At 42.2% G+C, this 26,080-nt stretch overlaps 1 protein-coding gene across 2 annotated transcripts in view; it reads right to left on the bottom strand.

The window, feature by feature from the left end:
* Positions 1 to 21,922, bottom strand: part of SLC45A2 (solute carrier family 45 member 2) — a 31,348-nt gene extending 9,426 nt beyond the window's left edge. The window contains exons 1-3 of one of the 2 annotated variants that reach the window (XM_058563490.1): positions 21,326 to 21,922; positions 19,008 to 19,184; positions 3,303 to 3,628 (exon numbers count right to left, since the gene is read on the bottom strand). In XM_058563490.1, coding sequence (XP_058419473.1) covers positions 3,303 to 3,628; positions 19,008 to 19,184; positions 21,326 to 21,854 — 1,032 coding nt within the window. In that variant the 5' untranslated portion in view covers positions 21,855 to 21,922. The remainder of the gene's footprint in view (positions 1 to 3,302; positions 3,629 to 19,007; positions 19,185 to 21,325) is intronic. The other variant, XM_058563491.1, reaches the window with a different exon arrangement.
* Between the last annotated feature and the right edge of the window lie 4,158 nt (positions 21,923 to 26,080).

Genomic DNA, 26,080 nt, shown 5'->3' with positions numbered 1-26,080 from the left:
AATGAGTGCTACCCTGAGTCAGAAGTGAGAACATTGTAGAACATACACACACACACAAACACACACACACAAAATGAATACATATGCCCTAAATTCTTTAATTTAGACTTAAATTATGTAAAACCAGAGGCTACAATTTTTTGGTATCAGGAGCCTTGAGAGAATGAGAAATTTTGAACTATTGACACAGCTGTTTTGAAATACAAAGAATGAAACAAGCTTTAACATCTTGTCTTATAAGAGAAGAAAGAATCTTTGGGAATATTAAGCATCAGCTGGCCTGAAGACACCGAGACTGTAAACATCAACCACAGTGGGGTGATGGGTCTTTCTTGTCAGATTTTTATTTATTCTGAATCTTGACATAATGAAATTGAGTCTTGGCTAGTTCTTTTATAAGACAGCCTCCTGAGAGTTTCTATTTTAACTACAACAGCATACTGTTTTCATAACTCTTAGCCTTATATGATAATGCTTTTTACTTCTTTGTTGTGGAAAATTATATTTACTCATTGTAGGTTTGTTGTGTAAGTTGATTTTTTAATTCATCAATTTTGCAATATTTAACTTACTGACAATGACTGAACCAATTTTCTTTTACTTAATAAGCATTAAAAAGTATAGATGTTCCCTTGGAGTTAGGAATAATAACTGTTTTCTGCATGTAAAATATGGCATCTGTCAAAATAAATGGTGACTATAACAGAAACTCAATGCAGAATTATTACTTTTTTTTTTGGTGAGGAAGATTGGCTCTGAGCTAACTTCTCTTGCCAATCCTCCTCTTTTTGCTGAGGAAGATTAGCCCTGAGCTAACATCTGTGCCCATCGTCCTCTATTTTGTACATGGGATGCTGCCACACATAGCTTGATGTGCAATGCATATGTCCGGGCCCGGGATTTGAACCTGTGAAACCCGCACTGCTGAAGCAGAGCACATGAACTTAACCACTACATGACTGGGCTGGACCCCAGAATTATTACTTTTTACTCGACCACAGGAAGAAGCAGCTAAAGGTATAGACCAAGAAACAACAGCCTGATTTTCATACCTCAGACAACATGATTTATCTTCACTTTTCTTCTCTTCTTTCCAAATATGCAAAATTTTAAAAAGTGAATCTGGCCAGCAAGTATTCAGCCTCATTCCAAATATTAATTTATGTTGCCTTATACATAATTTTCATCCCGCTTTCATTGTTAACCTAATTTTTCCTTTCATCCAAAAATAAATAAGAGCTTTCATATTGTTCCTAGGATTTCTGTAAAAGCTGAGATGTAAATATTCAAAGCCCCTTTGGGTATTTTAACTCAGAATGAAAATTCAGCTGGCATCTTATTCCCTGACTCATCAATTCCCTTGGTAACACCCTTTCAACGGTTCTGAGCCCCGGGGAGTTGTTTTACTGCCTGTTTTGTGCGCCTTTGTCAACTGGAGATTGGGTGGTGATGGATTCATAAGCGAAAAAGGCACAGAGCCCTTGGGGGAAAAAGAACTTCACAAGAGTACACTCAAAAGGAGATATTGAGGGCTGGCCCTGTGGCTTAGTGGTTAAGTGCACACGCTCCCCTGCTGGCGGCCAGGGTTCGGATCCCGGGTGCGAACCGACTCACCGCTTCTCCGGCCATGCTGAGGCCGCGTCCCACATACAGCAACTAGAAGGATGTGCAACTATGACATACAACTATCTACTGGGGCTTTGGGGGAAAAAAATAAATAAAATTATTAAAAAAAAAAAAGGAGATATTGAAATGCTGAAGTTGCAATGATGGCGTGGAGGAGTTGCAAATGGATTTTGTAGGATCTGGTTTGAACCCTGAAATAATTCAGGTCTCTTGCCATTTAAAAAAAAAAAAAAAAATCCCAGTTCTCAAATTGCAAAGCCACCTCCATTTTGGAAAGTAATGACTTTGACAGACAACGATGGCCAGGGTCCCGGCCCCCACGTAGCATAGACTCCCATTGCTCAGCTGGAGGCTCCCAAGAGGCACATTTGGAACAGCAGAGTCAGCTGCTTGGCTTTGAGCTAAGATGTGTTACTCTGTTTTTTATTGTCATGTTGTTTTATTTTAAACCAAATAACAAAATCATTCACAGCCTCGGTGTATATGTAAAGTTAATTGTATTTGATGCATTTATTTTCTTACTAGTGTGGAGGGGTCTATGCCTTCCAAAAGGCTTCCACTCACTTGATTTCATGTGATCCTCACAACATGAGTTGTGAGCGGAGCGAGATGGCGTCTGCTGGGTGACACTTTGGGAGGGAGTCATAGTTTACCAACGGGGCGAAGAGGCAGGGATAATCTCCCAGGGTAATATCTACTTATCTTTAGTAAAACCCTGCCTTGTTTTGTTCCTTAAACCGTGACACTATTTTTTCTTTATTTTCAAAGTAATACTTGTCCATTATAGAAATGTTGGATATACTGAAGGGTTTCAAAAGGAAAATTAAAACCACCTGTTAGCCTACCATCCTGAGAAAATAACTTCAACTAACATTTAGGGTATATATCCTTTCTATTTTTTCTCTGTATATGTGTAGCTTTTCCCAAAAGGGAGATCATTTTGTGTATGTGTGTGTGTTTTATCTGAATATTATGTCTTAAATAAATCTTCAAAAAACACATCTTTTAATGATGGCATGGGTTCCATTGTATGGCTACTCCATGATTCCCACGCTGCCTTGCAGAACTGCACAACAAGGCCGTTCCAGGCTAGCTGGGATTGGCAGGGAGTGTGGGTGTTCTCCCCGAGGCAGCCTGGTGCAGTGAAAGGCGGTCTAACCAGGTCTCCAAGATAATAGATTCTCATATTTTCTCTATTTGCTGTGTGATCAAGATAAAACGCAGGCTTCGTCCCAATAACCTCTTAGCTCCTCCAACCAGAGGACGCTGTCATTTGGAAGAACAAATTTATAATGCTAATCCAAGAAGTGAAGATATTTCTTGTGGCCTGAGGATGGTTCCAGGCTTCTCTAATGGTCTAACATTTTGCAACTAGCTTCATATTCTCTGGTTCGATGCCCTGAAAAGAGTCAGAGACAGGAGGAGCAAAGGAAAATGCATACATTTTCCCTTGTGGTGCAAAGTTTTATTTCCAAGGGATAATAGCTGTTGGGGATTGGAGGATTCAATTAGACTTCAGAAAACTCCTCACATCAAATAAGCAACAAAGCAAAGACAAAAGATAATAAAAAAGAAGATGATGACGACGACGATGAAGAAGGAGAAGGAAAAGGAGAAGAAAGGGTAAGAACAAGAATATTTTTCCCAAGTAAAGAGAAGAGAATTTGCATCTTTACCTGCTCAGCAGCATTTTTGTTTTTTTCTCCCTGCAGCGCCATCTCTGGGTTTATATAACCGTTTTTAACTTTCTCGATAGACCCATACTCGTACATTTTGTCTAATGACAATGGAAGGTCCTGGGGGCCTTGCTGTGGGGGAATGTCCTTTGCAACATCTCTCAGTGGGGCTTCAGGGATACTGCACAGATGAATAATAAAACTCAAAGTGAGCACCAAGGCAGAGAAGAAGAACATGACCTGGAATTCTGTGCCCAGCATTCTTCCCAGTTTCAGATGGGCCCAGTCAGTGGCACCCAAAATGTAACCCAGGGCACCTCCGAGACCTGGAAAGCAAGAGAGAGCTGTATTAGAACATTTAGAAAGCACCTTCCCTTTCCATCATGCACGGGCCCTCCCCTTCAGTGGGAAAGCCCCCTGAGGACAGTAGAGTTGCCTGGTTTTGATTGGAGAGGTAACACAGTGAAAGGCTAAGACACTTGCAGCCAGGAAGCGTGGGTTCAAGACCAGGCTCTAGCATGTACGTGTTGTAACCTTGGACTTCCTCACGCATAACACGGGGCTGAGGATAAAAGAGTAACCTACTAGTAGGGTCATGATTGAAAAATAGAATAGTGCCAGACACACAGTAAGTGCTTAGTAAATATTGCCACCATTGGAAGTCCTGTGGCCTTTTTAAACTGCGCTCTCTACACTGCTTTAGAACTAAAATTCCTGACCATAAAGAGGAAACCAAAGAGAACCAATTTCTGACTGCAACAAAATATAATGATGTGTTTTGTCATTTATCTATTAATAAGCTTCCTAGGATGACAAAAGTTTGCAAAGATCAAACAGTCTTGGAATCTGCCTCCTTTCCTCTGTTAGAAGCTGAAAGTACTTCTTCCTAGTTGATAGCCATGGGAAAAAAATAAGAACAAAAGTTAAACACGAATTTTTAAAAATATTATTATTATCTCACAGGACCCTGACCTGAAGTCTTCCTGGTGTTTGTTTTATCTGCTTTTGCTTAAAGACAGTGTGATCTGAGGGACACTGAGGAAGGACTCCTCAAAATCAATCCCACCCTAATGGTCTAATATTTGAAATCCTACTGTTAGTGATTCATTCTTTGGGGTTCCTGTTTTAAAACACAAGTGCTCTTGGTATAGGCAAGACATTACACTACTCAGCACCAAAGTAGTAAGTGCTTCTCAAATGTTGCTCCTGGCGGCAGGCATCGTGACTTCTGAGAATGCCAGGCTGAAGGAGCCAGACCATAGAGTGGGAGGAGGTCTAGGGAAGTAAGGAGATGGATGCCAAACACACCTTCTACCCATGTCACAAGCTTGTGTAAGGCTGATACTCCTGTCAAATACCTTTACATGTCACTCTCCATCATGCCTCACCAAACACAAATACCCACCTGGACAGAACAGCTTGTGCCTGTATTTGTTTTGCTTGTGTGAGTGAAGTCTTCATTTTATTTCACATAAAGACAACATCCTCACACACCAGGGAATCAAGGAAGAAAAGAGAACTCAAGGAATTCTCTATCTCTAACCTTAAATACCTCAACTTATGTGAACCTTGACCCCAGGAACATAAATCTGAATGCCAAGTGCTATGAATCCTAATTTATCCGGAACAGGGGGAGAACGGAGGATTCTCGTCACTTCACATGCTGGTTAGTTGCAATCTATCATAGAAGATATTTACAGATGACCAACTGTTTAACCACTGAGCCCAAAAATAAATAAAATTATCATGCCCTGAGTGCCGAAGCGTTAGAAGGTGGAATTATGGGAAATGGTGGCCAATGGGGTACAAGGAAGTAAAATATACGTTCTCTGCCAAAAAGGAATATATGGTCTAGTTATGGGTGATAGGTATGTAGATAAACAGATAAATGACACATATGGTGTCCTCTCCTGGAGGGTAAGTCCCAGAATCTGAGAGGAAGGAGAGGCCCTTGAGGCAGCCACATTCTGCTGCTGATTTAGAGGGCGGTTCTGGGACTTGTGGTGCCTCTGGATCTCCATTAGAAAATGACTCTCTTTATACAGTTGTGGAGATGCTGAAGGTGTCAGAGGCCATGTGCTGAGCCAAGCAATCAACCAATAAGAATGCACCATACATCTAGCACTATTCGAGGGTCTATCTAAATTGGGGTTTCTCAATCTCGGCACTACTGCATTTTGGGCTGGAAAATCTCTGTCGTGGTGAGCTGTTCTGTGCATTGCAGGACGTTTAGCAGCGCTTCTGGCCTCTTCTCACTAGATGCCAGGAACAACCTCTCCACCCCCCACCACCAGTTACAGCAACGGAAAATGTCTCCAGGCACTGCTTAATGTCCCCTTGAGAGCAAAACGGCCCCTGGTTGAGAACCCCTGACCTAAATTAACCCTATGACAAATTTACACATTCTTTTTTTGAAACGATTTATCATTTGTAACCAGATCAATTGTTGTCATATTGCCATTTAATTCTCTTATCATTTCTGCCCCTTTCCTTCAAACTTACTGTTCCACTGAGCAGAAAAAATGTAGAACAGAAGACCCCTGCCCATTCGAAAGAATTGATATGTGAAATAAATCCACCACAGTGCAATGGAATAGTGGTTTTATTTTATGAATATAAATATATGGATATAAATATAATGATGGATTTATATTAGATCAACTGAGTCCTATAATTGGAGGGTTTCCTAGTCCAGTTTTATGGCAACTGGTTTAGGGTACTTCAATAAATATTTATTGAGTACTAAATACATGTTCTGTACTAGCTTCTGGGGATATAAACATATGTAAGACATAGCGCACCATCCCCTTCTCTCTGGAAGGCATTTCCAAGTGGGAGAACCAGATAAGTAAACAGCTACTTTTAAAAAACTGTAACAAATGGTAAGTTAGAACTGTGAGTGGGATACTCGAAGAATATAGAGGAGTCCTAAAGAGTGTATTTATTATTGGTACTCAGTTAATGGTATTGAGATGATGTTGGTTACTAATAATTATTGTAAGATTCCTCTTAGTTAGCAATGAATATATCAATGAATCCAAAGATTTTAGAGGTAGAAGGATGTTTGGAGCTCATCTAGCTGAATTAGATCAGACAGCCACGGGCTACCGTGGTTAGGTGATAGGAGACAGCATGGAAAGAAGGGGTTTGGAATTATGCCTGATTTCAGTTCCTACCTGTGTGCTTTCCAGTCATGTGATCTTGGGCACTTCTCCTGAGAAGTGGGGGTGGTGATGCCTCCTTGTATGAGTTTCGTGAGAGTTAACATGACAACACACGAAAAGCACCAGCACATACATTGGCAGAACCAGGGCCAAAACTGAGTGCCCTGCTGAATTCCTACAGAAGCCCTAATTCCAAAGCCTACCGCCAAAGTGGGGAAGACAACTACCGCACTGAGGGTGACAATCTGCCTAGAGCTGGCAGAAAGGACTTAGTCATCCAAGGCCCAGTGATTAGAACCGAGGACTCATTCTGAGCCCTGAGACCTGGGCTTACTGCTCACCCAGAGTGATGTGTGGCAGGTATTGTGGAAGAAAAATGTATCTCAAACTTGGAAAGAGTAAAAATTGTAGGTGTTCGATTTTTAAAATATTCTGGAGCAGTGCTTCTTAATTTCCAATATGCACGTGAAACATATGGATATCTTGTTAAAATGCATGTTTTCTTAGTCCATTCAGGCTGCTATAACAAAAATACCATAAAATTGGTAGTTTATAAACAACAAACATTTATTTCTCATAGTTTTGGAGGCTGGGAAGTTCAAGATCATGGCACTGGCAGATTTGGTGTCTGGTGAGGACCCACGTCCTCATTGATGGCCATCTTCTCAGTGTAACCTCCCTTGTGGAAAAGGAGCTTTCTCTGGCCTCCTTTATAAGGGTACTGATTCCATCTAATCACCTCCTCTAGGCCCTACCTCCTAATACCATCACATTGGACATCAGGTTTTCAATGTATGCATTTTGGAGGGACACGAACATTCAATCTATATAGCAGAGCTTCTGATTCTAAAGATCTAGGGTGGGGCCTGAGATTCTGCATTCATTTCAAGCTTCCTAGTGACACCAATGCTGCTAGTCCAAATATCACTTTTTGAGTACCCAGGTGATAGAGCAATTTCCAATCAACCTGCCTTACCCTCATCTGACAGTTTTGGGGAAGGGGACTTTGCTGTCACAGGATATTTGACCAACAATCCACAACTGATAAAGCACGATGATGTGCAGTCCTGTAAAATTAAGGTTAATTTGCAGACATTAATAGGATTCTATAATTTGTATTATGTTTTTGTAGCCTGGTAGAGAAATTAACCCAAAACTATTACAGAGGAGTTATAGTTCTATTGCCTTGTAGAAGGTTAATCAGATTTGTATCTAACCTAGTATTTTTTCTTTTGCTAATCATACACACACACACACACACACACACATAAATGTATCCTTCAAGAACTTGAGGAAAGCCAGCCCTGATGGCCTAGTGGTTAAAGTTTGGTGCGCTCTGCTTTGATGGCCCAGGTTCAGTTCCCGGACGCGGAACAATACCACTCATCTGTCAGTAGCCATACTGTGGTAGAGGCTCACAAAGAAGAAGTAGAAGGACCTCCAACTAGAATATACAACTATGTACTGGGGCTTTGAGGAGAAAAAAAAAAAGAGAGGAAGATTGACAACAGATGTTAACTCAGGGCGAATCTTTCCCAGCCGAAAAAGAAAGAACTGGGGGAAGCTGTTCTTTATGTCTTCCCTATCAGCTCCATCATTAATCAGTTAAGTAAAACTTTGACACATACTACAAGTAAGAGAGAATTTCCAATACTCTCTTCTCTTAGGGATGGGGAAAAAAAACAAAACAGGCAAAACTGCTTTGTTTGTCCCAAAGCTACTGTTAAGATGTAGCTAAAAGTTACAACAGAACGTGCCCTGAAGGAATTGTGAGACATTTGGGGAAATTCTTCTAATAGACACCATATTAAAACTCTGGATGGAAACATTTCATCTATTCAGACCTTCAGGTATGATAAGGGCCAGTAGAGGGCTACAGGAATTCATTTAATGCTTTCCTTTTTGCTTCCTCTCCTTAAGCTAAGGATTTTATCTTCAAAAATAGTCTCCTAAACAAAGCCTAGTCATCTTAGCTGCAACAAAGGCTGACACCAACTCCCACATCTACATCCAGACTGCATGGATCTCTACTGCCTACCTCAGCCTCATTGGGGCTCCTGGAATCAATCCCCAGGCTATTGGCCAAACCATAAGCTGGAGCATCGAAAAGCCATCTGCTGCCATATTAGATAACAAGCATTTACAAAGAAGGGCCCACAAGTGGTCCAGCTGGCTCCTTCTTTACAAAGCCAGGCAGTGCTGTCAAACTCAGACCAGAGCCAACCTCATGAGAACGAATGGCTTGGCAGACAGATGCTATATTTCATAATTATGACATTATGAGGTGACACTGTGAACTTGAGCAACAGTTCATCCTGGAAGAAGTCCAAGCACATAGAAATAGGTACTATTTTTTTCTTTAGTCCACAACTATAATAGGTAAAATGGGAAATTAGGGGACTTTCAAGACTAAGGAATCTAAAGAGAGTCTATCTGCGTCAAACTCTGCACCTAGCATGTGCCTGTAACTGCCTCTCTGCTTCAGGTGTGTGGCCTAACACTCTGAACACCAAAGGTGAAATAGCTCAAGTTAAGAAAGCTAGTGTGCTGCTGGATACTTTACCTCAGCAGGAGGACACATCAAAGATCCCTCACATTCCCATGAGGTTCATGACACAGTAATTCTGACTCTTTTCTACGTGTTGAAAAAAGAGCAATGAAAGTGTCAGATCAGGTCCCTACCTACACCAAACACATACACACTAAACCCTGGAGACTCAACATTAAGTACCAGTTACTGAGTACGTATGAGTGTGTATGTGTACATGTGTGTGTATGTGCGTCCTTGACCCCATTTGTTTCTCAGTAGAAATTGATGGAGCACCTACTCTCACCAAGAACTGTGCTAGGCACTGGGGATACAGCAATGAACAAGACAGATGTGACCTTTCCTCTTAGAGGCTGAGAGTACAAGGAAAATCAGTCAAAATGACACATATGCTCTGGTCAAAGAGAGAAGACACAAGCAGACCAGACATTTCTTTAGATTTACAACACAACTTATCCCTTAAAAGATGGTGAGATAACATATTTAAAGTATTGACCACTGTTTCCGTCTACCCACCACTGCCCCTGGTCTTTCCTTGTCTGTCGGGCCCTTCCTTCACATTCAAGCTGAGCCAGGATGTCGCATTGCTCTGGGGGAAGCACACGAAAGTGGAAAGCAGAGAAAGAAGAATATGTCTCCTTGCTTCTGAGTTTCAAAAGCCCTTAGGCTCCAAGGCATAGATGATAGATTCAGGAGAAAAAGTGATTAAAGAGCAGGGCTTCCCAGACTAGGCAGAGCATGTGTGATGGGAGAACATATATTGGTGAATCCCTAAGGCAAAGGTAGTTCTGCTCCTTGCTCTTTGGGCCTACCTGGGGTTGGAGAGTGGGAGGTGGGGAGCAGAACCTCCTGTAGATGGCTTGGGGGATCCAAGAACAGAAGGGTCCAATGCCTCATTTCCTGGGCAGATGCAAGGGGGCAATAAGACCTCAAGGAAGAAATGGCCATGCGGTGGATCTAGATAGTCGAGCACTGTTCTAAGTGTTTGACATGTATTCACTCATCCAATCCTCACAACAACACTTTCAGGAAGGTACTACAGTTGATTCTTATTAGTAGTGGTAGTTATTTTCTAGAAAGTCTCCACAAACACTAAATTCGTGAACAGTAAACTACTGCTCTGAAAGGAAATACAGAGTTAATTCCTGGAAGCCTCTAGTCACATTTTCATCAGTTGATCAACACATAACCTTATGTGTGCTTCTCTTTAAAGATATCTTACTTAATACATATTGTTGATTCATTAACATTGAACTCATGGCCGATAGGACTATAACTCATACGTGAACAAAGCTTATTTAATACACATGTTTTCTCCATAAGTCACAACACAACATTTTTGCACTTATGGACCCTAGACAGCATTTCAGCATTACATCTGGGGCCATTTTAAACAGTGAAATCACCAAAAAAAGAATAAAAATGCAAAAATATTTGACACTCAATATACGACAAAAAGGACACGTTTGCAGTATGAGAACCAAAACAAAAAGGCAGAGTGTCACCTTGATCTACCTCAGCTGGGAATAAGCACATTGGGCAACTCAAATCCTCCCCCTACCCTCTGCACATGTCCACAAATGATTGCAAACAAGCTACAAGTATTGACTTTGGTGATACAAATAAATTTTGGTGAGTAGGTGAATTCGCAAATACAGAATCCATGAATAATGAGGATCAACTGTATTTTTATCTCTATTTTGGAGACAAGGAAACCAAAGCACAGAAAGTTTGCAGCTCACAGAGTTCACCTTACACTGGCATGGTATGGGAAGAGCAGAGTGGCATGGGGGAGCCAAGAATCCTGTGGTTCTGAAGGGGCCTTGCGAACAAGAATGAGAGAGAACTCACTTGTGACCGGTTCAGCCTGACCACTGAGATGCAGTGGGATGATGGACATTCCAGTAAACGCCAGTGCGACTAGAGGACACTAAAGCCCAGATCCTCCCTGCCCCCAAGCCCTTACACTCTAAGCCCCCACAACTTAGATGCAATCCTTGGGGAAAGAGAACATTCCAAACTGACTGAGAGTAAGTTTTCACCATCCTGTGGTAATGGGGCTCAACACAGAAGCAATTAAATTAATTTAAGTTTGGGGTTTGGGATTCACATCCATTCTAGACAAAAGAGTCATCCAAAATTTTCCATTACTGAGCTTTAGCTATGCTGTAAGCTAGAAAATTTGCATGAAAGCAATGCCAAAATCATATCCTTCTCCTTAATTAAACAAACAGATGCCGAGAAGTGAGGGAATGTACTTGCCAGAGGGCAAACGCACTCAGATCACGATTTGGGTTCCTGCTGAAAGCTGCTAATGTGTGCTACTGTGTCTAATGCAATAATGGTTCACACAAAAGCATTCACTTTAATTATCCTGTCATTTTTCCAAAAGCAAGTTTCTCAATTTGAACATATGAATGGCTATTGCTACCTCAGTTCAGATAAGATTCTTGAAACTTCTCATTTTATGACATGACACATTAAATCTGACTCATTCTTTTCCTTAAGGGTTAGAAATGACTACAAGGTCAAGTCATTATTTGGCCTAGTTTTGGAGCCATTTGTGACCACCTTGAGTTGCTTGAAATTGACAGAACTAATATCTTTAGTTCTGAGTTGCAATAGCTCATTTCACTGTAAGGTAAATTACTGAGTACTTTGCAAAATGTTTTAACTCCTCCTAAGTAGCACAGAGCACCTACACTAAGAGTGAAAAAGCTCAGGCCTGGAAGTCATGAACTGAATTAGACAGCCCTTGGTGACACTGCAGGTCCTCTCAGTGGCCCCCACCCCTTTTTCCAGCAGCTGCTACAGAGACCAGCTCTAAGCCAGCTTTGGCCACCTTTGCTCAGGTGCATCCAGACAGCGACTTGCCTGAGGGAATCCACACTCAAGTGGGTTCAGCGCTCACACAAGTGAGGTTAACACCCATGGGACCGCCTTGGCCAGTGCAGACTGGAGTCAGTGGATTAATCCCCCCACCTTGATCCCCCAGATGGAGAGTTCTGAGAGGCACTCCATTAGGCTCCTCAGAGGGCCCTGGTGAGATGGAGGGCAGCCACCTGGAGCAAAGGCCAACTCTGTAACGCTTCTTGTATCAGCCTGTTCTACTCTACCATTTCCTCTCTCTTGCTCTCTGGATCCTTTCCTAAGTAAACTACATGCATACAAACTTTCTCTGGCGCTCAGCTTTTAGAGGAATCCAGACAAAAACATGAACCATGTCTTTGGTTGGCTGGTTGGTCAGTTGGTTGGTTGGCTGGTAGGTTGGTCGGTTTTTGCCCCTAGTCTAGTTTACTACTACCCAGCTGTGGGACCTTGGGTTAGTCACTTTACCTCTTAGCATCACGGCTTCCTGACAGGTAAAATGAGGATGTTAAAATAAAATATTCATCCCACCAGTATTTCTTGAGCATATTCCAGGAACTATTCTAAGCACTGGTAACACAGCAACAAATAGGAAAGATAACGTTCCCGCCCTCAAGGAGCTTCTATGTTGGTTAGAGAGGCAGAAAGAAGCAGTAAAGGCATGAATAAATAATATATCGTCAAGTAATGCTGAACACATCACTGAGGGGCTTGGTAACAGAGATTGCAACAAAGTGAAGAAGCAAACCAAGCTGATTTGGTATCTGGGGAAGAGCTTTCAGGCATAGGATAGAGCCAAGGAAAAATCCCCCCAGACGCCCCCTTCTCACCTGCCTTTGAGATTCTTTGAGAGGCGCATTGATCACAATTGAATGGAAAAGAAATGGCAGCTTGGAGACATTAACTGTTCGGCCCTATGTCATCCATGCCACCTACATAGCTGAAATTCCTGTATCCTTGGTTTCTGCTCTGGCCGCATCCTTTCCAAGCTGCCCAGATGAGGACATGTGAAAGTTCACCAGGGCCGGAAACTTCAAAGGGAACCCAGTTGATAAAAGAAAACCACTCATACGGCAACTATTCATGAAGGCGAAAAGGTTAAAATCGACTCTAACGTGAAACGCAGCTTCTTTCTACTTATGGAAAAGGTTTGGTCAAAGGCACCCATGTCTAAACCTCATTTTTAAGACTCTTCTTAGTCCTTAATTATTTCTAATCAGAGCATTTGTTACATTAGCATTTTTATGCATACTTTAAAGTATTAAAAAAACAAAAGTTAAAAGAGGCTGAGTTCAACAAGTTACCCACTCTTCTTCCAAAGATGTACAAGGGGCAAGTTCCTCATTGAGTCACTACAAATAAAACTTTGGCAAGCCCCGTGGGGGTGGAGGAAATCAAGTAAATGTGGACATTTGGTGTTGAATCCTTTTCAATGGTTCCTTGCTCTGGGCCTGGGACCATTTGCCGGGATATTAATAACTAACATTGTGTAAAGGTTCACAACCCTATGAAAAAAACAAACGTTCAGAAATAGTAAGGCCACGAGGCAGTTAAGAAGAGGAGGCAGGATTTGAACCAGTACAGCCTTTCCCATCCTGCCTCATCCCAGCCTCCTGTTGCAGGAAAGAGCCCACTGCTAAGGACAGCAAGGCCTGTGGTTCACTGTAGCAGAAATACGCTCCGTTAGAAGCCTTTTGACACAGAGGAGGAATTTCCTACCTGTGAGTGTAGCCCCAGAAGCACCCAAAAGTGAAGGCATGGGGTGAGAGGACGTGGGTGGATCCACCAAACCCACCACAGCTACCACATACACCAGGGATGGAGGGCTGGTAGAGTTACCTTTAAACATAAGAGGCGGAAGAAGCTGGAGGACTAAAATGTCCTCCTGGGAGGCAATAGAGTCTTTTCTCTAACAAAAAGGAACATCAGGAATATGCTGGGAAATATTTTGGCAATGAACCTTTTGACACTTATTTGCAAAGCATTTGGGATTGTTGGGCCTGGACTACAGCTCTGAAATAAATAAAAAGAACTTCAATTTTCTCAGATGATTGGATTCCTTGGGTGAATGATATCTTGCTGTTGACGGAAATCAAAATGGGCCCTGACACGGAACACGCCTTCATCACAAAACGCTTGTTCCAAGCAGAATGCTGTAGTCATCTCTCCACCAAGTTTGTGTAAATTCAGGAGGACAGGGCAGAGTGATAATGCCCTGCTTGTTGTTTTTCACCCCATCTTTTAAGGTGGTCTTCCATTCAGAGCAAGGGCATCATGGTGGGGTCACACATTCACATTTAACTTAACAGAATTCAACTATTCATACTTTGAAAAGAGGGAGTGAGAGAGAGAGCAAGAAAGACAAGAATAACATTGTAAATAACATGGGTGATCCTGTCTGCTATTCCATTCATGGAGCCCACATCCGAGAGTAAACATTAAAGAGGCGATGAACCTGCAGATGTATTTACATGTATCCATCACTATGCAGGTCTGTATACACAAAACAAGGCATGCTGTATTTTATGGGTGATTTGAGAGATGTCTACGAATAATGTAGACTCTCTGTGATTATCACCTAGGTGGAGGCTTTAGAATCTAAGCCTTAAAAAAGGTAAGACTTCACTGTACTGTTTTATAAGAGGAAGATGTTTTCAGTTGTTTTTTTCTAGTAGGGGAGAGAACTTGCATTGAGCCATCCACAGGCCCTCAGCGGTCCCCCTATGGCCAGAGAGAGTTGGCTGAGGTTCAGAGTTCAGTGTTGGTCAGAAGACAAAGCAAGGTAACTCCACTGAGCATATTCGTCTGACTGATGCAACTTGCCACGCAGTTTATTTAACTTGATGTAAAACTGCACGACAAACAAGCAGGGTTATGAAACTGAGTCTCTTTTTACACAGCTAACATTTCTAAGTGCCTGCTACCAACAAGGCAATGAGTGAAAAGCCCTGGGTAATCTGCAGGTGAACCTTCATGGGAGAGTTTACAAATTTCGTGGAAGCGATAGATAAATAGAGTGAATCACAATACAGGGGAGAGGGTGAATGGTACTATAATAAAAGTGCAGATCAGGTAAAACTGTGAATGGGAGTATAACTTTAAAATGTAATTGCCTCTCAATTATACACTAATAGATGGGGCTTTGAAAACTCTGGCTTTCACTTTCTTACAATAGTCTTGGTCTCCAATTGTACTCAATAGGCTAACACTCAATTATGTTTGTATTCTACATGATAGCTACTAGTTTTGGCCTTTTCAATAATAATTACCCCTTCCTCCTGGCTAACGGAATCCCAGTTTGGTTCAGGGATACGCCCCCTCTCTCAAAGGAACCCCTTACTTTCCAAACTCCAACCACCTTCCGAGCCCCTGGGTGCTCATATGACCTAATTCTGCCCAATGAGGAACAAGCAGAAGTCTGTGGGAGTTCTGGGAAAGCTTTTGCTTTCTTCATTAAAAGAGACAGTGTTGCTTGGTAAGGGTCTATCCTTTTCCTCCTTCCTGCTCCCCTGACTTCCCACTCCCTTCTTCTTGCCTTGAAACAAACATGATATATGGGCCTGTGGCAGCCATCTTATATCCAGGAGGTAACACATAGATGAAACAATCAAAGGAACATAACATTACTCGCCCTGACATCTTCTAGCTGCTGACCAAAAGCCAGCAGACACCTACTTCCAGACTTCACGTCATGTGAGAAAAATAAAACTCTGTGGGTTTAAGCCACTGTTATGTAGGCTTTTGTTACTTGCAACCAAACACCTTTCTAACCAGTCCATTCCCTGAACATATGCCAAGTGACGATGAGGAAGAGAGCTAGGAGCGTGGTAAGGTTTTAGGGAAGTCAGCCTAGATTTTTGTGTGGCAGTACCAATCCCCCAAATAGATAGTCAATAACATAAAAGCTCATTTCTCTCATTCATATACCCCTTAGCCTCTCACTCATTCACACATATGTTATCTCCGGGTAATCCCTTCCCTCAAGAAGTTTACGGTGTAATCAGGGTGATTAGAAATATATAAAAATAACTAGAATGGAAGGTAGAAAATAACAAAAGCCAAGAGATTATAAGAAAATAGCCCTTTGGAACTGGACTGTTTATTTAAACTGGGAGGTGGTAAAATGTTTCCCTGGGGGGAGGGTGGTCAAATTTCCTCTTGCCACCAACTGCCCCTCCCTCCAAGGACAGAGGCTAGAAGGATTTTAGAAGACTTTAAAAGGGGCAGTATGCATGAGAACCACTAGATTGGGACTCAATATTCAGAGTCTTCAGCTGTTCTTATGAACATAAAAAAACCTTTTGTGTTTTCGCTGTGTATTTGAAAATCCTTGAATATCTCCAATATGCTAAGAAGGAAAAAGAAAGGGATTGAGGGAGGAGGGAACAGAGAGAAAGGTGGATATGTTCTCTCCATAGCTCACCTTTCTCAACCTTCAGGAGCTGGGCTAAGTGGGCACAAGGGTAAATGTGAAAGAGCCCAATTATGGACTGTGTCCCTCCCCCAATTTATATGTTGAAGCCCTAACCCCCAGCGTGACTGTATTTGGAGATAGGGCCTTCAAGGAGGTAATTAAGGTTAAATGAGGGCATAAGAGTGGGGCCTAGTCCAATAGGACTGGTGTCCTTGTAAGAAGAGGGAGAGACAACAGGAGTGGATGTGCACAGAAGAAAGACCATGTGAGGACACAGAGAGAAGGTGGCTATCTGCAAGCCAGCAAGAGAAGTCTCACCAGAAACCAACCCTGCAAGCACCTTGATCTTGGACTTCCAGCCTCCAGAACTGTGGGAACAAAATTTCTGCTGTTTGAGCCACCTAGTCTGTGGTACTCTGTTATGGCAGCCTGAAGAGACCACACAGGCCACAAGGGGAGGTGAAATTCAGGCATGTATATGGTGCACTGTAACCTCTACCATCTCCTCCTGCTGGAGTTAACCACCTCATTGATACTTTTATGTTCATCCACTTGATAAACTTTTGTGCTTTGATTAGTTTGTGGGTAGAGACCAAGTAGAAATTAAGCTTGCCTACAATTTAGAAGAGAGTGGCCTTCTCCCTAGGAAGTGGGTGAAAGTTTCCAAGTTGCTTTGATTTCCACAGGCAGAAAAGGGAGAAGGGAATTTCAGTGTGAGTAAATACCCAGAAGCTGGAAAGGAATGGGCAGGCTCCTTTGTTTGTTCCATTAATATTTATTTTGAGCACCTATGATGTGCCAGGCCATGTTGGAGGTCCAAGGGACACAGTGAGTAAATCAGACCCGGCCTCTGCCCCTAGGAACATGTTGGGAAATTGTCCAGAACACAGAGAGTGTGGAGGGAGTGATGGAAAGTAAAGCTTGAAGAGTAGGATGGGAATAGATTGTGGGAAGCTTTGAACCCTGTCTAGAAATTTGTTCTTCATCCAGTAGGCAAATGGGGAACCATTGCATGTCATTGAGCAGGAGAGTGCCCTGGTCATAGATTTCTTTTAGGAATATGAATCTGGAGGCTATGTGTTGGTTCAGTTGGAATAGGAAGAAATTACAGACTGGATAAACAGTTAAGGAATAAGTACTAAAACTCAGATGAGATATAGCCTGAACCAAGGTAATAACAAATTTACATGTGTTTGCTGAGATCAAATCTTATGCTAATATCAACAGAAAACCTCCAAATATTTTCTCAAATTCACAGAAATGCTATCCTGTGTTAGCCTTGGAAAAGTTTCCAAAATACAGAGTTCAATCTTAGATATCAGAGGCAGCAAAGCAGAGATCGTTTGGCCAAAACTAACCCTGACGTAAGCTGGGCGTGTGCGTAAACTAGTAAGTGTGGGGGTGGCCACATTGCCCAAAGTACTTTAGAGCGATAAAACTCTCAATGTGTCATGTTTATAAGCCAAAAAGTCTCCCATGACCTTGTGTAATTAATTTCAGCAAATTATGATACAGCGGAAGGAATTATGGGATTTAAGTTAGGAGAATACAGTTTGAATCTTTATTCTGGGACCTTGTAGCTGTAAACAGGGTGATCAGATCCAGTGACAGACTGAACTCCTGCTACTCCACCTTTTATAAAGCGAGGAGGGACTACTTTCTCTGCTGGGCAGCCCCATTCTTTCAGTGTTCACCATTACTCAGTATTCACCAAATATTTGCTCAAACAATAAATACTGACCCAACAGCTTCCACTAGGCTCTTGGCTATGGAGACATAAACCACAAAACTCGAGATCCTGCTTCTCATGAGACCTACCTGGCCTTGGGAGGAGATAGAATGCCATATATCAAAACATAAAATAAATTCTTTGACTAGCCTATGAAGACAACCAAATAAGGTGGACTAATCGAGTCCCCCCCAACAGATACAAAAATCCTCAAGGGCCAGGATCATGTGGTAGCCTCATGTATAACCCCGAAGTCCCAGAACAGCCCTAACTGGCGCTCTACAAATGCGTGTTGAACATTAGCAGCATTGCTCTGAATGAATGACCCAATGGCAACCAAAGGAGACTGGCAACAGCCCTACAAAATGAAGAGAGCCCCCCATTGTCCTTCTGGCTTGGCTTTTTTCAAACCAGGAAGTTGAGGAAATGTCAACTCTTAATATAACTAAGAAATCTCTAAGGCATGAGAGTTTTTTAATTTGCTTGGTTTGTTTCAACTTTTGGTTTTAAATGTGGTTCTTGCCACAGGATCATCCGGAGTACTTGTTAAAAACACAAATTTCTGGGCCCCACTCCAAACCCACTGAATCAAAGTAACTGGAGGAGAGGCCCAGGAAGCTGCATTGTTAACCAGTTCCTAAGTGATACTGATGCTCCATTAGTCTTAAAAAAAATACATTACTGATTTAAAAAAAAAAAACAAAAGTGCATAATGCCTCTTTTCATTTCAGTTGTAAATGTCTCCACAAATAGTTCTTCAGAAAGCCCTCATGTAAACTTCCTTTGCAAAACTCCACAGCCTGGTCACAAGCTGACATCGTTTAGAGAAACACACTGGGAGACAGAACCCGCGTGATGGGAGCGTTCCATCAACTGATCCATTCATTCAAAAACTTGGACGTGCAGAGGCACTGGATGGCTTCAGTGGAAGCACCTCCCTGTCTGAGGAGCTGAAGGAGAGACTTTCCGGAATATTCCCTACCTGTGAAGAGAGCGTGATAGTGGAGGCCCCTCTCCTTGTCCTGATGGGAGCAGACATCAAATAAGTAGGCTTTGATGGGCCCATCAATGAAGTCAGCAGCAAAATCAAAGAGAACCACCCCTATCATGGTGATGGCGATGGCCCAAATCAGCTTCCTCCTTGGGTCAGCAATCAAAGCTAAAAAGAGAAATAGACATACATCATGTAAATCCTGCTTTAGAATGATCCACATTTTTTATTTCCACCAAAACTTCCTGTCATCAAGTTCTCTCCCTTTGTTTTCATTTTGCTTTGTTTTTCCAAATAAAAATAGCTTCATTATTTTCTGAGGTTTTAAAAATTATGGCTTTAATGTCTAGATAAGGCAAATCTATGGAGACAGAAAGTTGATTGAGCAGTTTAGGACTGGCGGGGAGGAGGGAATGGGGAGTGATTGCTCATGGTTACTGGGTTTCTTTTCAGGGTGATGAGAATGCTGTGGAATTAGATAGCAGTGATGGTTGCCCAAACTTGAGAATATACTAAAAAGCACTGAGTTGTACACTTTTAAATGGTGACTTTTATAGTATATGAATCATATCTTTTTTTAAAAAGCTGCTTAAAAAATTATGCACGTTTATTGAAAACCGTTCCAATGATGCAGAAAAGCTGAGGGAAATGATTCAAACCCCAGCCCCCAGTGACAGTCATCCTTCTACCATCCCTTTATGCACTTGCACACACACGGACAAAGGTGTACCCCCGTGCCCTAACGCAGTGCTTCACAAACTTTAACATGCTTAACCATCACTTGAACAATTTTTTAAAACAGACTGTTGGGCTCCGTCTCCTGTGATTCTCCCATGATTCCACAGTAGATCTGAAGTGAGGCCTGGGAATTTGCATCTCTAACAGCTCCCAGTAATGCCAGTGCTGCCGGTCAGAGGACCACGCTGTGAAGAGCACTGACTAATGGGATCATGTTGTACCTGCTCATCTATAACTAACTCTCTCCATTTCTTTGCATTTCAATTAATGAAGAACAGCTTCACAATTTTTAAAAGCTAAATAATCCTCATTCTATGGACACATCACAATTCATTCACCCAATCTCCTGCTGGAGAAAAAAAGTTTTTCCTTGCTTTCAGTTTCACTTAAGAATAAAGTGTAGGGCTGGCCCCGTGGCTTAGCGGTTAAGTGCGCAAGCTCCGCTACTGGCGGCCCTGGTTCGGATCCCGGGCGCGCACCGACGCACCGCTTCTCCGGCCATGCTGAGGCCATGTCCCACATACAGCAACTAGAAGGATGTGCAACTATGACATACAACTATCTACTGGGGCTTTGGGGAAAAAAAGGAGGAGGATTGGCAATAGATGTTAGCTCAGAGCTGGTATTCCTTAACAAAAAGAGGAGGATTAGCACGGATGTTAGCTCAGGGCTGATCTTCCTCACAAAAAAAGAAAAAAAAGAATAAAGTGTAATATATGTACGTGTTTTAAAAGATTGCAGTATAAAAATACGTGAAAAATAAGCCTACCCTTCACTTCTCACCCCTAGTCCTTCAGTACCCCTCCCTAGAAGCAACTATTCTTATCAGGCTTTTTATGAATTATTCCAGGTATATCCTACATTTATGTATTTATGCCCTCTCTTAAATATATACAAATAATAACTGATTATGTTGCCTCACTTTCATCCATTCTGCTAGCCTGGGAGCTAATGATCTAAAAATGTGTGCTATTTTTAAGTTTAACAACCTTTTTTTTTAATTTTTATGTACTACCACCAATTACTAATTGGTGGCTGATTTATGGCTAGAAAAAGTGATCACCATCACGTTTGTTTTTGTCCAGAATTTGCAATGCAAAAATGTCCCCTTGAGATGACAGGCTGATGCTCAGCACCCATTAAAAGGCTCCACATAAAGCTATTAACAGAATTAACTCTTATTTAGACACACAGGTAATTTATTGTAAAAATTCATGGAGCCATTTGGCAGCTGGTTAATTTGACAAAGTACTGAATAAGGCATAATGAGCTCAAAAAACACCACAATTGATAAATAGGTAAAAATATTTAATTTGATAAAATAGATAAAAATTTAATCCTATTTTAAAATCCTCACAACAACAAAAAAGCAATGTACACTGATGTTTCCAAAAGTCAAGTCTCCCCAACCACAGAATTTGGGTTATTCCAAGGTGGATGTTCATTGTAACCTAGGAGAGAGAATCTGTTCAGATTTCTAAGTGTCACATAAAGAAATTCGCATTCTCCTCCTATGTAGTTGCACCCTAGGACCCTTTTCCCTGACTGCCCATCTCATGCAGTCCACTGACCTGATGTGACAGTGTCCCCGTTGAGGTACAGGGCCATGCCCAAGAGCATCATGATGCCCAGGGTGAGGATGTAGGGTCTCCGCCGGCCCCACCTGGCCCGGCAGTGGTCGCTGGCCGATCCCACCACAGGTTGCAGCAGGAATCCCAGGATGGGGCTGAGCAGCCACACCACGCTGTACAGACGCTTGGGCAGGCCCACGCTGAGCAGGACTGGGGTCACGTAGGCCGCCTCCACCGCATAGCAAAACTCCCGGCCAAACATGGCCATGCTGTGCAAGACGAGACTGCCCGTGGATCTTTTGGGCGGCTCCACGGAGCCAAAGGGGCCATCCTCAGCTAGGGACTTACAGGTGTGAATGCCAGGCTGCCCACTGTTGCCACCCATGGCCACTGGGTTAGGAACCTGCCTGCAAGCCCACCACCTCCTGTGTGGCCCTCGGGTTTGTGCCCCAAGCTGGATTTGACATGGAGCCTGGCTGAGCAGCCAACAGAGATGGTCAGGCTGGGGGAGGGGCTCAAATTCTTTCATGCCTCTAAGATCACAAGTTATGATGAGGGAAGGGGGGTGGGGCCTGGGCAGCAAGACGGAGATTAGCTGCTGTGAGCCCTCTGGCTCCTTAGAATGTTTTTCTAAAGGAATCTTCCTTTGTACTGTTCTCACCCTCCCTCTCTGTCTCTCTCTCTCTCTCTCTCACACACACACACACACTATTACACACAATCACATGCCCAGCTTTGGAACAATAAAACTCTATTACGCGGGTGTTAAGTTGAAATATGAATGAGTCGATATCTTTCTATAAACTTTTCCTAGATATAAATATTCTGTAAGCATAAGTTTTCTGAACACACGTTTTCTACGCATGCACCTCAAGAGTCAATTAACGGGACAAAATGGTGGGAGGGTCGCACCCTTCTTCTAAATCACTAGCTGTCTCATAGCACTGTGATATTTTCCTTCATTGCATTTAACACACTTTAAAATTAGATAGTTCTGTGTTTATTCTGTTTCTCCTATGTTAATTAGTCTCTGATCCCCTTAAGAGCAGTGATCAGATCTGTTTTGCTCATTATGGTATCCCCAGCATCCAGCATGATACCTGGCACCTAGTAGGTCCTCAATAAGTATTTGCTAAAGGAATTCTTGAATGAATGGCATGTATACACTACATTCATAGTGCCAGTCAACTGCCTGTTTGCTCAGAGCCGTCCGCTGCCCCTCCTCCCCTGCTCTGTATCAGAAAAGACTATATTTTCCAGGTTTCCTTGCTTTCTGACTACTAGGTAGATTTGGCCAATGGGAGGCACTGATGGGAAGACTGGGGGAGGGGGAAGGGAAGAAATCGGAGCATCCCCCCTGCCCCTCTTCTCCTTTCTGAAACATCTCTGGCAGTGGCTGCACCTCCACTATGGGTCCAGCTTCCACCAGGCACCCTTGGCTTCTGAGTCCCGATAATACTATCTTTTCTATCGTCCCTGCAGCGATAGGAGTGGTCCCGGCTTCATGTTGTTGCTCATATCCGGGTTCCCTCACTAACCTCTAGGCTTCCCAGCTCTTTTGTCACCAGTGTAATTCTCTATATTAAATTTCTTCTGTTTTAAAGACTTGGAGTGGGTCTTATTTTCCTTGCTGGACCCTGAGTTCAAATGAAAAGTCTGAGTGGCAGAGGAAACACGATCTTATAGAAAGGGGACTAAAATTGGTTTAAGAGCAAGACTTGGAGTCAGAGTTTAAATTCCGGTTCTACCTCCTCCCAGTTGTATTTCCTTGGGCAAATCACTGAAACTGGTGTTTCCCAAACTGTGTGCCACGGCGCCCCAGTACACCACAGTGAACTCACATGGGTATCTCAGGATATTTAAAAATCTGAAGACAGTAAACAGAGTGAAACTCAACATCTGTCAGACACCACATGAACTACTAGTACGGTAGTTCACACTTTCAACATAAGATTACACTACAATCCTTTCAATGATTTCATATTTTTGTGAGGCTGGGTCTTTCACAGTCACAATAAAAAGCTAGTATTGTATGAAAATCAATGTGTAACAGAAAATGAGGGTAGTGGTATCCAACTTGATTCCAAGGCATGAGAAACTGTGCAGTGTCCAGCAGGTGCATATGACCCCATTAGTAAGTGTGATTAAGAATGAAATAAAAATAAGTGTCTTCTTTCAATTTATGTGTATTATATTTTTCAAACAGCTAATAAGCTATTAGGACATAAATACTTAAGTTGTTGGGACCTAATATTTATAAATGGGATGGTTAGATATTTCTTTTGGCCTGGGGCACCATGAAAAAATTACTGAGAAACTAGGGGAGATATAAACTAAGAAGGTTTAGGACCATCTGAGCCTCGTGTTCTCCTCTGTAAAATTGGGAAGCCTCCCTGCCTTCCCCTTGTGATTGTGGAAGAGGAACTGAGATACTGTATGTAATGGATGTTATTGGCTACCTACCCAACATCCATTTTCCACTCCCCCTATCCTGATGGAACCTGGATTAGATTCCAGAATCGACCCCTCCCTCATACAAACATGGGCTTCCAGGAAGCTGAGTCCAGGGAGCTTTATCTAAGGATAATCCCACCTTCTCTGCCAAAGACTGGTGTTGGAATAGCTTGTGACTTATCTCTGTTCAAGAAGACACAAGACAAGGCTTGCTGAGGATTGCTGAGACCGTCTCCTCTTTTGGATGTTGCTGTGTGCGGATATGAGGTCCAAAACTTGCTCTCAGGCTAAGGATAAAGCAAACAAATGGAGGATGGCAAGTTGGCAGAGGCAGAAGAATGCATGGAAACAGGGTCTGAGTGACTAGATTCAGGCAACTCTAAAACTCAACATCCTTCTGGACTCTAGGTCTATGAGCCCAAACATTTCCTTCTTGTTTTGGATATTGTTACTTGCAGTTGAAGGCATCCTAATTTGATATACGTAAAAGTATTTTGCAAATTATACAGTGCAATGTAATTGGGACTGAAGCCTAGAATGTGCTTAGAGGGATGATGTGAAGTCAGAGATAAGAGGCCTGGATGCAATCAGTCACCTTGTTCCATGTGACTTATTTTAGTTATCACCATACAGTTTGCAGCATCTCATCACTTCTTACACTGTAGGATCAAAAGAGAGTGTAAATGAATGGTAGTGAACTATGCACTCAAGAACTTTGTATTCCTTTCACTAGAATGGACCATCTTCAACCACCTGCTTCCCTTCCATCCTCCTTCAAGCTTCCTGTTTTCTCCTTACCTGCCCCTTGCCTATTTCTAAATCTACAGTTGATCAAAGGATATCTAAAAGAAGAGGAAACGCAGCCTTTTCTGCACAGGGTCTTAGTCTTAGACTCTTCAGAAGAAAAGTATGGGTCACTAACAAAAGCTAGTAGCCTTATTTACATACATTTATTCTTTGAAAGTTCACACCCTACAAAAACCAATTTTTCATTCAAATATTTTGTATAAAGTCAATTAATCACAGAAATCAATATTCTAAGCTATCCCATCTGTTGATTTACAGATTTTTGCCAACTCGCTTTTATCCTTTCCCTCACGATCCATTCAACAGACATTTTTTTGAGCACCTACTATGACAGTAACAAAGGGAAAAAGCCTTGGTTCATATCCATTAGGACAGTGCTATTAAAAGGGTGGTCTTCGAACCAGAAGCATTATAATCACCTGGAAGCTTGGTAGACATGTAAATTCATGGGTCTCACCCTAGACTCACCGCATTAGAATCTGTACAGGTGGGCCTAGGAATCTGTTTTAACAGTATCTCCAGATGATTCTTTTGCACGCTGGAGTAACTACTCTAGGAGCTTATGGCCTGGTGAAGAGTTATGTAAACTGCACTAAAAGCAATTGCTATCCTTGGAGATACGTACAAAGTGCAATGGGAACATAGGAAGGACCCCAAAGAATAGGAGCTAACAATTACTGAGCACCTAGGATATTCCAGGAACATCACAGGCACTGTCTTAGACATCAAATGATAGAGTGAGATTTGAACCCAAGGCCTTTCTGACTCCAAAATTCATAATCACTGTGCGAAACTGCCCTAGGGCTGAGAAACATGGGATATTTCACAAAGAAGGCTCAAAGACAATTTGAGCCAACTCTTGGTTTCCTAGATCAACAAGCTGTAGCATAAGGTGTCGCAAGTTTTGTTAGTCCTGAAAAATGTTGCAGCATATGGAAAGGAATGGAAGCAAGAGAGACCATAGGATATTTAGAAACTTCAGGCAGTCCAATATAAAGTGCTGGGAGCAGGTGGGTAGGGATGGGATTGGACAGCAAGGTAGAAGTCTTATTATAAATAAATAGCTCATATGCTATGTAAATGAATTTATATTTTATTATATAGGAAAAAAGAGGACCACTGAAGAATTTTACAGGACTGAAAAGACTGGTTTGGTATCAAAAAGATTACCAGTAGAGTAACACAATGCAAAAAAAAATGAAGGCAGTGATACTAGAGGTCAAAAAGTTAGGTAGGGAAGCTGAATACTAGTCCAGGGAAGAGGTAACAGGGTCCTGAATGAAAGCTGCAATGAGAGATGGGCAAAGGGATGGATGTGGGAGCTATTCATTCCTTTAATAAATATTCACAAAGTTTCCACTATGGGCCAGGCACGATTCTAGGAACTGAAGATTTAGCAATGAATAAAACCTACAAAGTTTCATAAAGCTTCCATTCTAGTATGCATTAGTTAAGAGGGAGTGAGGGCTGGGGTCAATCAATATAATGTCAGCA

This window comes from Diceros bicornis, chromosome 20, assembly GCF_020826845.1.
Source record: "Diceros bicornis minor isolate mBicDic1 chromosome 20, mDicBic1.mat.cur, whole genome shotgun sequence".
Classification (NCBI taxonomy): Eukaryota; Metazoa; Chordata; class Mammalia; order Perissodactyla; family Rhinocerotidae; genus Diceros; species Diceros bicornis.
Note: the sequence above shows the minus strand (reverse complement) of the source record. Positions and strands in the feature narration are given on the sequence as shown.